We start from the raw sequence: 15858 nt of genomic DNA, 5'->3' as shown, positions 1-15858 counted from the left end.
CTAGGGGATGATTTTCTCCATTTCTTCTTCCCATTCTGAGGGCCCTGCTTCCTCTTCAGTATGCAAACTTGTCTGGGCTTGAATTTCTTCTTTTGTATAGGAACAACTGGTACCATCATGGGTTGTTCCTGGGGTTCAGCTGAAGTTTGAGTGGCCACAGTGCCTGTTGTTCTGCTTTCCTCTTCTTCCCCCTGAGGGTGCAGTCTAGTGTTGAGAGCAGTGTCAGATAAAGAGTAAACAGGGCCCTGGACATTGCAGAACTCTGTGTTTCTCTGTAACTGCCACAGCATTTTTCTTTCAAATATTCTGCCACGTTAACAGGGTCCTGTAGTTGTTCAGGGGTGAACTTCCAAGCCATTGGAGCAGAATAATCCTTCAAAAGCTGGCCCATTTTCTCCCACATCACAGACCAATCATGACTATCCACCATCAGGGTAGATCTCTGAAAGGCCCTCTTAAGAATCCCTTCTTCTAATCAGGGTGTAAGACTGCACTGAAGAGACCTGGCAGACTTAGCAACAAAAGCATGATTTCTGTAATATCCAAAGGGAATTTAAAATCCTCCAAAGCTGTTGTAACAGGTCTCAAGAAGGAAAAAGGAGTGAAAAGCTGGGGAAAATAATCCTTCCCTGTTCTGCTCACAGACTGGGTACAATTATTACAGAAACACAGTATCATACAATATGCAGAGGGACCCATTAGGAAGCAGACCCATTAGGATCATCAAGTCCAAATCCTGGCCCTGTGCCTGAGAGCCACACTGTGTGCCTCCAAGTTCTTTGTGAGCTCTGTCAGGCTTGGTGCTATGACTGCTTCCCTGAGGAGCCTGTTCCAGTACCCAAACACTCCCCAGGTGAAAAACCTTTTCCTGATATCTAGCTCAAACCTGACTAATTAACCTCTGACTCAGTTTCATGCCAGTTCATTGAGTCCTGCCACTGGTCACAAGAGTGAAGAGATCAGTACCTGCCCTTCTGCTTCCCTCCATGAGGATGGTGAAGACAGCAGTGAAGTCAACCTTCAGTCTCCTCTTCTCCAGGCTCAACAGACAGCTGCTGACCTCTGCAGCTTCTGACAAGGCTTCTGCTCCAGGCCTCATGGCCCTCTTCTGGATGGTCTGTAACAGCTTAATGTCTGTTTCATGTTGTGGTGCCCAAACTGCACACAGAACTCAAGGTGAGACCTCACACCAGTGCACAGCAGAGCAGGACAATCATGTCCCTTGACCAGCTGGAAATGCTGTGCCTGATACAGGCCAGGACATGGTTAATGGTTTCCTAAAGGCAGTGCCTGAGGTAAGGATAGAAGACCAACACTGAATATACATCACAAATGACCCTCACTGCTCTTGAAGTTATCATTTCATAAGCTGATATCACACAGTTCAGCAACAAAGCAATCCTGATCCCTCTCCTTGCTCTGAAAAGGTGTGGGAATCCACAAAATTAGAGGGAAAATTAGAGGGTTTTGGGGAAAGCTGCAAAAGGCAGGCCTCAGATACAGCAGGACTGTGAGTAGAGCTAAAGCAACAGCCATGAGTTAGGTCAGAAAAATTATTTAAACTGTAGAAAAGGCAATGGCAAATACAACAATGGCCTGTGTATTAACGCTTGTCTGAATAGCTCCCTAAGCTGCAGAAAGTTTATCTAGCAAGATATTAGGAAGGTTAAAGCTTAATAATGGAGCTCTGTGCATTGCGTTTTAAGCCTCACAAGCAGGTATTGTATTCGAAATAAACAAGCATTGTTTTAACCAAAGGTATGTGTGTTTATGGTGATTGAACTACTGTCAATATGCTTTTGCTTTGTGTGATTGGTCAAGAAGCTTATAAAGTAAGTTGTAACATTAAGTTTCTTGGCCTGCTGCCTGGATTGTGAGCTGCTGGCATCTTCCCATGTAATGAGACTGATGCTTCCAATGTAATGAGACTGATGCTGAAAAATAAACAGCTCGAGGCACTTTCCACAGCAGCCCCATCTCGTTCATGTCTGTAAATAACCCCCCTTGCCAGCATCAAAAAGGAGCACCTCATTGGGCACATAGTGCCTACACTGAAACATACAGGGTTAGGTTACAGCATTGTGACATACCTAATACAACAAGTACTTGTTTACCACCCACTCTTACCAGATCTGTGGTTATCTCAGCTCTTCATGTTTCACGTGAAACACCAAATAAGGTTGTTGTGGTTTAGGAATGGTGCTCCCCACATCACTGTTCCCACTGAAACATTCCAGACCAAACACTGCTTGCTCATTTCCCTCCCTCTCCTCCCAGCTGTGGAATGGAGAGGATTGGAGACACAACAGTTAAAAACCATGGGTTTATATAAGGTCAATTTACTGGAACTGACAAATGGAAACAGCAATGAAATAGGAAAGTGAAAGTAACAGCAGCAGAATTAATAACAGAGGGTACAAGAGAGGCAAACAATTCACACATGAATACTCACTACACAGAAACCAACAAACAAGTGAACCTCCACTACCCCAACATGAAGGGACTCCCTTCTCCATCACCAGAAAATTATGTGAATTGGTACTGAATAACTGTCAGGACCTAGCCATGAACCCATCTGGCCAGATACCGACCCAACGTATCTCACCCTGTTCATAAATTCCCTCCTTCCAAAGAAGCAGGCTCTCTGGGAAAGCCCCTTGCAGCCTGCCTAGAAGGACTTCTGCTATCTTCTCATCCTCCTCCTTTCACAAAGGGCTGCTTCTGCATCCTGCTCCTGCCAACTCCAGTACAGCAACACACACTCACACTGTGCTGATGAGATGCCTTGACTCCAGCTGCCTTCATTGTCTGTCTGGTCAGGGTTAGAAGCACCTGAAGGTGCTTCCCCTGCACAGAGTACTGTTTCTTCATTCAGGCTTCTTGCCAAAATAAACATCAGTAACATTGTTATATCTCCCTAACTTGCAGCATATTTCTCAGGCAAACACCTTCAAAACTTCAGAGAGCCAACCAAATCCTTATGGATTTGTCTTTACCATGACTGAGTTATCAGGAAGGGGGAGGGAGATGTAAAACAAGGCACTCCTAGAAGTAGGAAGCAACCTGGATGCCACTGTTCTGACTGTCAATGGATGAAGGCAAAAGTATCGTCCAAAGCAGAGAGTGAACCAAAGCAGAGAGTTAACCACAGCAGAGCTGTGTTTCTTTGCAGAGGAACAAAAAAGCCATGGTAACAAACTCTGGAGATTATGGAACTTAGGGAGTTTGTCAGCAGCTATCCTTCTTTTAAGATTACCTCTTTAAGCAAGATGTAATTGGAGATTATTGAGTCCAGAAGGGCAGAGCAAAGGGCACCCATGACACATCCACCCTATGAACTGGGGTCCCCATTTGAGAAGATCTGTACTTCATACTCCAGCTTAAGGTTGTTTACACATACCAAATTCAACAGGAGTTGGTTACTATGTCTGAACAGTGTTGGAGCATGCACTGAAAAACAAGATCTTCCTTTGGTGCTGCACTAAGAGCACACTGATCATGAAATCCATGCATAGCAGGAAGAAGGATGTGAACAGAGGAGCTGCTAAAATCCATACCATCTGTCAGACCCTGCCAGCAGTCTCTCTGGAACTTTGAGAAGCCATGTGACATGGACATGCAGCAGCTGCCAAACTTGGGACAAAGATCTAGTTCTTTTGGGTATAATCCTGCAGAGAGGCAGGATTATATTTGCTTTCTCAAATTGATAGCAAGAATAACACAAAAGCAGTAAATGGTACAGAATTCTATTGCAGGATTTTTGGGCCTAGTTGGCTAAATTCTGTCCTAATTTTCCTGCAGAAAGAAAACATACACTGAAAACCTCTGAAGACATTTGTCAGCTCAAAAGGGAAACCACTTCCATCTGTGCTAAAAAATCCAACATCAATTCAAATAGCCCGCCTGACAAACAACAAATCAATACCTGCAACAATGCCACCATGCCAGAGAAACTATGTCTCTACAGTTGATTGCAAGCCAGGAGGTGTTATTCCCAGTGAAAACTCTCTAGATTTTGGACCTAAGAAGGCTGCTAGCCGTTTTGGTTTATTCCAGCCCTGCCTGTCCCGGAGGCCAAGTCCTGTGGGCAATGGTGACATCTACTGGCAATTTCTGCTCTCTTCTCCTCCTGGAAAACTGACATCTAGGCCTTGAGGGAAAATCCGTGCAGACTCAGCCTGGGAAAAGGCAGGACTGCAGGAAATTAACATTCAAAGGATTTATTCCCTGCCAGATTTTCGGGAGTTCATAAATATACAAACACAGATTAGGTAGTACAGGACCAATTAACTGAAGAAAAGAACTCCAGAAAGTACCAAGGAGGGTTTGGGAGGTGTGAGGAGACTGACAGCTATAAACAAACTAGTAGTGCCTCCTCAGCCTGCTCAGGAAGCTGACTTGTATTCATGATTTCCACTAATATCTTGAAAGTGATTACCTACATTCTGCTCTGGATTTGCCATAAATACCCAGAATGAAGCAATTATCAACAGAAAAAAAAATCAAAAATCCTTTCATTGGGGTGTTAGACATGAATTAAGACAGAACCTTCTTAGCAGTGGGCAATTGTGCAAGTCCTCAAAATGAAAATCACAGTGGATGACAACGGGACAACTAATGTTTGTTTTAATTTCTTAAATTCCTCAGCTGTCATTCTTGTGTCTCCTGCTTACCTGAGTAGTGAAGATGCAAATCCTGAGATGTTTTCAAGCAGGAGAAGATATCTGAAATAATGTTTAAAAGATTGTTGTATTAATTATTATAGCAGACACAAATACAGTATTTTTAAATTCCTTCCATCCCAGAGTTTGTCACAAAACAGATTAATCAGAATTGCTGACTCAGCATTCTAAAGAGAATTACTTATGGGATTTAACTACTTTATCATGTACTGTATACTGCCAAATTTCAGTTGTCAGTGTAATGTAGGCAGAAGACTTATTTATTCAAGGAAATTGTGTGGAAAATCATATATTAACCTCAAGGAGATGTTAAGCCAGCTAGACCCCATGGATATCAAAAGCATTTTACTATCCACTGTGCTTCATGGCCTCCCAAAGACATGTTTTCCAACTCCATCCTCCATTAAGTATTCCATTAACTGTACTATTGCACCAAAACTATAATAATACTTTCCCATTAACCCACAGCATCCAAAGTGCTGTTAAAATATAAGCAGACAAACATTTTTGGTGGTTACATATGCTCAGACTGATCAATTTTGGTCCAAAAATGTTTGCTTTATAAAAAAGCCTTTTTAATACAACTAAGAAAAAGGAACACATTTTCATTAATTAGATGAAATAATTTTGTTGTCCTGGAAAACCATAATTCAAAATGCCAGATTTCAGTATCTATATATACTGTACTACTATTAATTTTCAAAAAATTACATAATCAAAACAATGTTCACCAAAATTTTTTGAACTTTACACTTTTCTTCTTGGTGTATTCCATTTGCTTTTAGTCCCTTATCTAGTGAAAGAGATCTTACATGAAAACATCTATGGATACTGGGGGAAGGGTCAGCATTTTTCACTCCTCTTAGTGATTCAAAGTCCCTTGTGATTTTTTTCTTGCTGGACCCATCTACTTTTGCAGCATTTTGCGTGTTGCATAAAAAACAAAACATGAAAAGGGGCCTTTTGAGAATAGGAAAACTGGATTTTAATCAAAAGAATGGTGTGCTCTCGAGAGCAGCCTTACAACTCAGTTTGCTTGCAGCAGAATGCTTCAGCACTGCAGTGTTCTGGGCACAGATGGACCCACAAAGAGCATCACTTGCAGTGGAGATAAGACTAGGAGCAATTGATTCCTGCACCACAGCTAATCTCAAAAAGAGATAGGTGCCAGCTGCTCAGCCTCTTACGGCTAAGTGTCATGCCAGGAAAACTGGGATATGAACAAAAACACAACAAATACCACACTAGCACTCTGCTTTTGAGGAGCAAACTGATTCCTCACTAAAACCGTGAATTTCTTCATTAGGCATTTCATAATAAATTCAGTCCTTCACAGATTTCACAATTCCAGGTAGACAACCCAACTAGAAGTATTACAAATAATTGCAATTTGAAAAATCAAGCATACATTAAAAATCTTATAACTTCAGACATACACCCTGGTTTAACCCAGGAGATCACTTGGACTGTTAAGGATCAAAGCAGCAGCATCTTAAAGAGTTTCTTCCTGCTGAAAGGACAACATTACTGGTCAGACTAGAGTGAAAATATATCTTTTTCTTTTAAGATTATGCAGTTGTTATGAGAACAACATGTTTCTCATAAAAAATCATTCACTTTAAAGTAAAAAATTAACACAGGAAACAATGTCTGTGCTATAATCTTCAACTACAGTAAATTAACTTCTTTTTGGATTTTGTGCTTCAGAATTGTCTTCATGAGAATTGCAGATGGGAATTAAAATGAATGACAACCAATAAAAAACTTACTGTCAGTTTCCTCTGGAGATCTCAATCTGTTTAAAAGCAAATATTTGATATTTTAATCCAGCATTTATTTCTGTCATTAAGCAAAAACTAGTACACATGGATCATATATGACTCAGCAATCTTAAGGCAAAATAACCCTCAGTGCAATTTTGTTCAACAAAGCCATGAGCAAACAATCTTCAGGCATTGAAGAACTGACAAATTTCTCTACGTGTTTCTTTCTCTGCTTTATGTTGAACTGCTCTTGAGTCTGCACTGCTATTCATATCTTTTACACTGCAATAGCAGTATCATTTACAGAGTTTTCAATCACACACACAACTGCTCGTTTTTAGTCAATGCTGAGATGCATTAACAGTTACTTTTGTCATTACCATTCCTCGTACAAGAACATACTTTTAAAATTTATAAGAATTGGTGATTCTTTGGATTAACAAGTCTGATTGCAAAAGCACTGCTACATTAAAGCAGTCTTTGTTACAGAGCACAGAAGATGTGATTCACCCCATAGACCAGAGATATCCCACTGAAGACAACAGACTAAGCAACAGATTCAGGACACTCAACAGCCCCTACATCCTGCTGGTAAGTGTGCAGTTTGTCTACTCTCTATAAATGGTGGGGTGTAAAAAAAGAAAAAAGAAAAAACACCCTAAAAACCCCAAACCCACAACAGCAGCAGAACACCCAACCCCGCTCCTCTGGCCCAAACACACACAGAGTATGCATAAAACCCCCAGTAACTCTTCTCCCCATGGTGAGATGCGACAGCTTTTTAGTATCTTCTACTAATTACCTGCTCAGTGCTGAAAAGAAAAAAAAAAAAAAACAAAAAAACAAAACAAAACAAAAAAACAAAACCAAAAAAAACCAGAAGTCTAGAAGAAACTGATGAAAATAGGAAGGAAAAGAAACATAAAGATAGCTCTGCATGTAGCAAAAATCCTACTAATATTATGATAATGATTAATCAATCTGGGAAAAAAAAGCATCACAAGAAAATGGAAACCACTTGTGAAATCAGTATACTTTTAATAAATATAATCAAAGCTTTATAACTTCTGAAAATGCATGAAGAAAACTGAGCTAAATATTTAGTAAATGTACAAAAGAGATGAATCAGTCAATGAGAGAAGTTTTCAGGAGATGCTAGCATTGCAATTACTAAAAAATAAAACATGCAATTGCACAGCAAAAGAAAATACAGTTTTTCATGCTAACTAGATTGGAAAAAGGGCTAATTAAAGATGCTATGGCCATAGAACCATGGAATCACCAGAGAATCACAGAATCATTAAGGCTGGAAAATACCTTGTAAATCATCAGGTCCAGCTCTCATCTTAGTGACAGAATTAGAAAATTCAATTATTGTTAGAATTAGAAAGGGTGTCTATTCCACCTAAAATCATACACTTTTTTAAATGGATCTCTTTGATCTCCATTAGTAAGATTTCCTTTAAATAAACTTAAATACACTGAATGGCCTTAATTCTCCATGTCTCAGGAATTTGTCATCCTGAGTATATTGCAGAACTGAAATGGAAACCTGCAGACACTACAGACATCTCTTTCTGAAAACCTGTGGTGAATATCTTAACATACTAATGATACATACGAGGAGTTCCTGTTCAGATTACTTTTCTTGATATTTCCAGATACGCTATTACTGAAATCCTAAAAAGAGAAAGACACTTTTACCAGTAAAATGTGGACATCTTTATCATATTCACATTGCACAGCTCACACAATGCTGAGAACAGTTGTTGATATGATTTTTGTTAACATGAATAATGACCCTGACAGCAGGTGTATCATAGCACTGCCATACCTACACTAAAATGGAAATAACTTGCTCACATTGCCATTTTCCATGTTGTCTCCAGAAATTTGAATTAAATACTCAGGTCACCACCTATATCTCCATACACTCACAAAGCTGGTTAAAGGTCTTCTAATAGGCACAGTATTAGAGAACTTTCTTTATGTTGGAAAATTCCAGTGTAGGCATAACCTTTACTGTTGTTGAAAATAAGCCCTGGAACAGAAGAACGTAACACACTGAGCAGCTTTCCAGGGATATTTAGATCACATATTTTCAAGGTCTTATATTTAAAGAAATGCTCAAATAATCTTTTAAACTTCAAGCCATATTAGGAAAAAATGGGCCAGCCAGGTCCTCCTAATATGGTAGTAAGAAATGGAATTTTTCTTCTCAATAGTATTCACACCAATTTCAATCCTCAAAACACACACACACAAAAGTTTAAGGACAGCTAAGTTTAAAGATGAATCAAGTAAAATTCAACTTTTAATTAAAACTGAAACTTAAATAAATTTAATTTTTTTAAATTTCTCTCATAATTTGAACATGTACCTTGCTTTGAAGACGAGAAAGTCTTTACCAAAAGCTGCCTACACACCCCTTCCTTTGCTCTCTGCTTCCTATCAAGTGGGATTTCTGAATCCCTGGTATGCCATGAGTGAGAAGCTTCACTTTCAGAAAGATACATATCTTTAAAATACATTATTCTCCAAGTGGAACAGTTGGATACAGAAACTTTGTTACATCTCAGTGTAAATATAAGCTTTCATAGTCCAGACAGAGGCACAACAATTCAGTGGATACTGGAGGCTGTACCTCGGAAGAATAAAGAATTTGAAGTTGATGTTTCAGAAACAACTGTTTTCAACATAACTCCAATACTGCTATTAATCAGCAGAATGGGTTCTTTTACAATTTAAAAAATATCACACTTGTGTCTTATCTGAATATATCTTAATATGAGCTATGAAACACCAGATTACTTGGTTACCTCACAGAGTTTTCCTGACTTTATTTTGCCTGGCTGCTCCTGTGATTCACAATTAAAAGATGTATTGATTTTGAGTCCAAGTTTCAGTTTTACAGAATACAAAATCAGTAAATTTATTTCTATTTCTCTCTCTCGTCACTTTTTCATACAAAACCCCAACATTTTTTTTAATTAAAACATTAAAGCTATCATCCAAGGTATATGGGATTCAAGTTCCTCAACACTCAGAACAGCGTAACTGAAATTACCTGTTTCATTTTTATTCCTAAAAAAAAGAAAATGACAACATTTTCAGTGAAAAATAAGCTAGTCTTTGAAAGAACTCCATTTTAATAACCAAAAGTCCTATAAGTGAAATCAACAAGGAAGGGTGCTTTGGTGCTCTTGAAAAGAAAGAGGAAAGGATTCGCTCACATTTCCTTTTCTTAATTTATTCTTTGGTAATTTCCTTTCATTTCTCTGAGATATTCCTATAAAATTTAATGAATGGTACATTTTCTTTGATTAGCTATTCCATTTCTTCTATTAGCTACATAATTTTAAAACAGGTAGTGGTTTCCACAACCCAGATTCCTGTTCAAGTCTTCAGGAAATATAAATTGGTCTAGCTCCATCAAATTCAAGGAGCCTATATTAGTTTTCACACAGCAAGAGAAACTTTAGATTACAGAGCTGCAGATTAATTCTGGTAAATAATAAAAGACAATTTTTATAAGACAATGGTTAAAAAATCCATGCTTTGCAATTATTATCAATATTTATCCACCCTTTTGTAAGAAACGACTGTGTGGAAAAGTGAGTGCTATGTAGTTAACTCTCCATAATTTTCTTCTAATCCATTCTGCCCATCAACAAGTTCAAGACCAAGTTGTGTGCTCACTCATTGCCTGATGAAACATCAACACGTGTTATTTGTGGCTAAGCTCATATTCAGAACCACTGGACGATTCAATAATTTAATGTTGTATTTCAATAATCTTAGGAGAGTATTAGTAGAGCTGCTGTTAAATTATTCATTTACTTCCACATGTACACTGTTCCAGAAGAAAACAAAGATTCTCATCTCTCAAAAAGGTATGTCATGACAAAGAAACTCTATTGGCAAATCCAGGCATGACTGTAGAGCTACTGTGGGCTCATCCCAGCCAAAATTATGGACTACGATGTGTAATCCTAGGTCTTACCTCTCGAGAATGCCTCAGGTAATCACAGAATGGTATGGTATGCCTACCAAAGTCTGGATTTTTAATTTTCTGGTGCTTGTAATGGAGACGTTCCAAACCTAGTCAAAAGAGAAGCTGTCAGCTATTTCAAGAGGGTAAATGAACAATTCTATTGCTATAAACTAAGTAGCTACACAGTGTTATAAAATAAACACCCATACACCATATTGTCCCAGTAAATGTGTAATGGGTTAAAAAAACAGTGATAGAATTTCATAGGGCTAAACAGACTATTTCCACCTTTTTCAGCAGACTTTGGAGTACAGCCCTCCTCTGAGGGCTGAATGCTGAGTGGTAGTGAGCCACAGCTCTGTCTAGTACTTCTCCCAGCAGCTCACAGGATGAAACCAGTGAGCCACATCATAGCAAAGCTGAAAGATGAGATGAATGATGCATAGAATGTCTGAGAATGAAAGAGATAGATTACTAAATGAAGGGTCAGAATGCCATTCCTTTTTACTCCAAAAGAGACAATACAGAATTAACTTCTTCCCTTTGGAGGATATGTTTCTGAGCAATGAGAAATGAATAATGCAGGCAGAGGATCTGCCAGCAAATACAGTATTATGGCACTGCCTGTGAGAGTAAATGTCCTGAAAAATAATGAGTTTAATTTTTTGCAATTAGCCAGGATGCCACTTTGGAAGATGTTACTTTAGAAGACACTTCAGGAGAGGAGACAAAGACATCATTCTTCCTACTCATTCCTAAGGATTAGCACTCAGCTATCTCCCATGGAAGACAGGCAGTGGTCCCAAAAAGATTCACCTGATCTTCCATCCATCCTATGACTCTTTTGCCTCTTCAATGTTGCATAAATTATCAAGACAAATTAAGTCTAATTCCATAAAAATTATGCCATAAGGTGAAAATGGTGGATGACACTTAGATTTTCTGAATTACATTTACTGCTTCTTTTTGAAAGCTGTTCTGAAATTCACTTTGTGTAACATGTAACATACTTAGTTGACTGAAATTAGACACGGTGAGCCAATTCTTGCTGTGTATCTCCTGCTCATCCCAGATACTGATTTCTGCAGGCTCTGAGTTCACTTGAGTGTTCTGGGGACAATCATCCACTCTAATCACCTGCCAAGACACAGACAAAACAATACTGAATTTACAGGATGACTAGTATCTCTACAGTTCCTCTGACAGCATTATGATGTGGCCTTTCAGAGCACCTCTGAAATGCCAGTGAATGAATGAATGTACTCCCAACTGAGAAACAGATTTTCCCAGTTTTGTTACAAAGTCCAGAAGACATGTTGCTCTTGTCTAGCAAGTACTGTGGTCTCAGACTCTCTAAAGGTATTTGAACCTTGAGACCTAATACCTTGAGAGATACTAGATTTCAAAGTTCAAGTCTTTGCTGACATGTGTATCTTATGTAAATAAACTAGCCTTCAGTATTCATCTCATTAAACAGTGATAATTCTTTCCAGATAATGAAGACCCTAGAAATTTCTTTATAGGCTCTAGAAATAGATGTTTATTTATGAACACACAGACTCAGTTGCAAAATTTGCCCCACACCTATACACAATCAATATACTTTCTGCAATGTGCTAAATGTTTGATGGATTCAGAGAAAAGTCTATGGGACTCTTGCAGGCGGGAGAAAATGTTATGAGGCCTATCTTGCCTGAGTACAGTTGTAACCCCCCCAGATATGGTCACTGCTTCAGTCTAGTCTAGATCACATGAAGCCTCCACAAGTTCTCCTGAAAGCTGAAATGCAACGATGATTTACACTTGTGAATCACCACAAAATCAGTATCAGCATGATATAACAAAGTCCCTGGATGGCAGCAATTCAAAACAGAAATCCCACACATCCAAAAAAAATAAAATTGACCAAAACTAGATACACACAGAAGATGCTGCAGTTTGTGTGCAGCATTTTAAATGTTTGCATTTTCAATTAAATGACGCTGCGGAACTACTCTTAAGGAATGAAAAAGACAATTTTGAGATACACAATTCTCTTGCATCTGCCCATACCGGCACCTGAAGAGGTTTTTGATTCCTCTTTCCTCTCCCAGACTTTCTGTCTCTGTTTTGCTGTTTTGCTTTTGTTGCCTCACTGTGGTGTAGCTCACAGGATCCTAAAGATTCTGCAGGAAAGAGTCAAAAAACATCTTTGAGCTATAGAATTTCTGTTTACTAAGGGAAAATCTGATAGGACTGACAACTGGCAGATGTCTAAAGCAACCTGAGAAAGAGTTGTGATAACCAAACTCAGTACTCAAGTAGTTCCATGCAAAGATGTGCACCATCACAAGATATAAAACAACTAATGTCATCCATCATGTCATACTCTTCATAATTAAAACTTGAATCTGATGTATTTTAACACTTGGTAAGCAAACCTGGTGGGGGACAGAGAGGTATTTAGACTGACTACAGAAAAGTATGCCTTTTCATTCTCCATGCACCCATCTCTGATACTGCTAATATATCTCTACGGGATCATGAAATGTATTTTGATTCCTGCAACTCTGTCTTTGCATCCCCAGGGCAAGAGACTTCCCCAGAGTGAGCACAGTCCTTCTGCCACCTGGCTGTGTAGCCGCAGACATGGAAATTCCATGAGATGGGGCAGATCAGGGTGGCTGGCACACAGGTGTGTTGCAGCTTGGATACCAGGCACACTTTGGATATTCCCAACACCCAGACCCACACAAGCAAAGTGAAAGGGTAACTCTGGACTCTCAGCTCCCATTCTCCACTGCATCTAATACCTTCTGGGTGCAAATGAAACATTTTTGTGATGTCTTGGACTCTCCAGTAGAAGATACTGTACACATTTAATGTTTTGTAATTACCTCCTATGGCCTTGCAGACTTTTCCTGATCTCACTTTCTTAGGGAACGGTAAGCTGTTGCTTCTGCAGAAACTCCAGTCCCTCCAGACAGGGCTGATCCAGGAGATGCTTCTCTTCAGCCTGTTCTGAGAGATGCTGCTGCTGGGACATGACTTGACAGAGTTGTAGGAGAAGGACTTTGAATGACTTAACTGGACATGCCTGGTGGGATTGTTCTGGCAATTGTTATCCCTCTCATAGGAGGAATGGAGGCACAGGACTTTCTTCTTTGAATCTGAGATGAAAACTCCTTTTTCATCACCTTCAGAGAATCCCCAGTTCACATAACCACCTTCAGTTTCTTCCCTGTCATCACAGGGGGATGCTACACTTTCTTCAATATCCAGTGGTAGCTGGAGATCAAGAGGATGATCAGCTTCTGCAGCATCAATCTTTTCTGATGGCAAATGAGTAACAAAGTCTCTCTGGCTCCATTGGCAACCTTCTGTCTCTTTGCCAAGGAAGCTGATACCCGGCAAGTTTTGAGGAACCACAATGCCACTTTGCAGGTTATCTCTGAATGCTTCAGCCTTGTACTTGGCAGCAGTGTTCAAAAAGGACAAATTTAAGGTGACATCCTCAGGAAAAGACCCTCCCTGATGGTCAGGGGGCACCAGCAAAAACTGCCCATACCTAGGAGTCGACTTAGTCTCAGAGGATACTCCTGAAGTGAGTGTATCTGTTTCTACCTTCTGAGAGCTGTCTTCTACCACCTTGTTACCCTCAGACTTCAAGAGTTTGCACTCTGATGGAGACTGAGTCCTTACCAAGCTCCGTAAGAGGGAGGGTGGCATGCTGTAATAGTGGTATTTCTTGTCACACAAGCCCTCCAGGCTGCTCAAGGTTTTGGAATAGAATGCATTGCTCCAGCTATGGGGCAGCTTCCTACAGGTTTGATGTTTTGTGTCAGCCAGTAAGGCTTCTTCCACCTTCAAGGTGTCTACAGCAGAAAGCACTTTCAGGATGTCCACTGTCAGGGCAGACAGGTCTTGCAAATGTCCTAGCTGGCTGTCCAGGGAGAGTAAAGACTCCTTGATATAAAATACCTTCTCATGCACTTCTTTAAGTTGTTGAAACATCTCTTCCACTCTAGGTAGAAAAAGAAAACATAACTAAAATACCAAAACATAGATCTTTACATCTGTTGGAGAGATAATGAGAGAAACCATTAATAAATTTCAAAAATTCAGCATTTCAAATGGGTGTTTTTTTAAGTTGTGACTTTCATTGCCGTTAATACCTGTATTTGACAAAACCCAGCCAAACTGCCAGTGGGTTTCTTAAGGAAACAGACATTTTGCTCAAGGAATATATATTTTAAAAATTGCTTACCTAGTAATACCCATTCATTGCCATAGAACTACTAAAACATTGATGGCAGGTTACATTGGGTATATGCATATGAATACATACATATACGCAAATGAAGTATACTTATGTCAGCTGGACATCCTGATTTTACACTTCTTGTGCAAGCATGAGAAGGATAAGACTCACACAAACTCTTTAATTTAATCTTGCATTGTTCAAATATTAGAGACTGCTGAGAAACAGGTCTTCCCAAGAACATTTTGGCCTCCAGAAGCAGATTCTATGCATCTTATGGCATTGGTTATCTTTCGATAAAATTGAACTGCCCAAAAAACCAAAGACTTATTTATTATCCTCAAATACCCAGTGAAAAGTGCAGGAACTTCTTGGCCTGGAATTATATCATTTAACCAAATCAGTATCTTTATATTTCCTGAAGATATCTCTGTTACTTTATCACTAAGATAATGATAAGTTATCTGCAGGCAATATGCAGTAGTAATTTCTTTCCTTCGTCACAGAGTAACTAAAATATGTAGTATTAAGGCATTACCATATCAAATCAAGGACCAGTGTTCCGGAGCATTTTATTCATCTAAATTAATGTATTGCATTAATGTCATGCAATGCTGTGAAGAGTGTTTCCTTTCCAGATATATATTTATCCAATAAATGAGACCTTCTTGAAGTAATCAATTCTGCACTTTCTGAACAAAACTACTTATTTAATTTCTTTTAGAGAGGATGTTTCTTGGCTTCTGTGTTGAAGAAGCCAAGAAAATTATTTCGCAGAAAATAATGTTATGTTTTCTCTGGCAAAACAAATTTGTTAGATGAAATTACTGTTGGCATTCAGTAAGACTTTTTATAGTGTTCATTTTTTTTAACTGTTCCCATTAAACTTAATGGTAGATTTACCAATGATTTCAATAAAAAGCTTAATTAGGCCAATACTGACTGTTTTGAAACCCATTTGGTAGTTGTGTATTGACATGGTGTAAACCAATACACTGTATTGCAAATAATGCTACAATGGTTTGTTTGCAGGCTGTTTCTGTAAACAGCAATTATACCCAATCACAAGTAATACTCTCGGTGTCTGTACACTACTAACCTTTTAAATAAAATTACATATTGTATGCTGTTCTCTGGCTTGCTTTTGTAGTGCTACCTGATCTGCACAAGTGAAACCAA

General features: G+C 39.0%; 1 protein-coding gene across 1 annotated transcript in view; it reads right to left on the bottom strand.

The window, feature by feature from the left end:
* The window catches only part of TRPM6 (transient receptor potential cation channel subfamily M member 6), an 81538-nt gene that overhangs the window by 18179 nt on the left and 47501 nt on the right, over positions 1-15858 (bottom strand). Inside the window, exons 27-33 of the mRNA XM_071448650.1 lie at positions 13316-14442; positions 12492-12604; positions 11450-11576; positions 10449-10546; positions 8067-8125; positions 5870-5892; positions 4674-4724 (exon numbers count right to left, since the gene is read on the bottom strand). Coding sequence (XP_071304751.1) covers positions 4674-4724; positions 5870-5892; positions 8067-8125; positions 10449-10546; positions 11450-11576; positions 12492-12604; positions 13316-14442 — 1598 coding nt within the window. The remainder of the gene's footprint in view (positions 1-4673; positions 4725-5869; positions 5893-8066; positions 8126-10448; positions 10547-11449; positions 11577-12491; positions 12605-13315; positions 14443-15858) is intronic.

This window comes from Agelaius tricolor, unplaced genomic scaffold, assembly GCF_023055355.1.
Source record: "Agelaius tricolor isolate 1412-34295 unplaced genomic scaffold, bAgeTri1.0.p SCAF_27, whole genome shotgun sequence".
NCBI classification, from domain to species: Eukaryota; Metazoa; Chordata; class Aves; order Passeriformes; family Icteridae; genus Agelaius; species Agelaius tricolor.
This window is presented reverse-complemented; position numbering and strand designations above follow the sequence as displayed.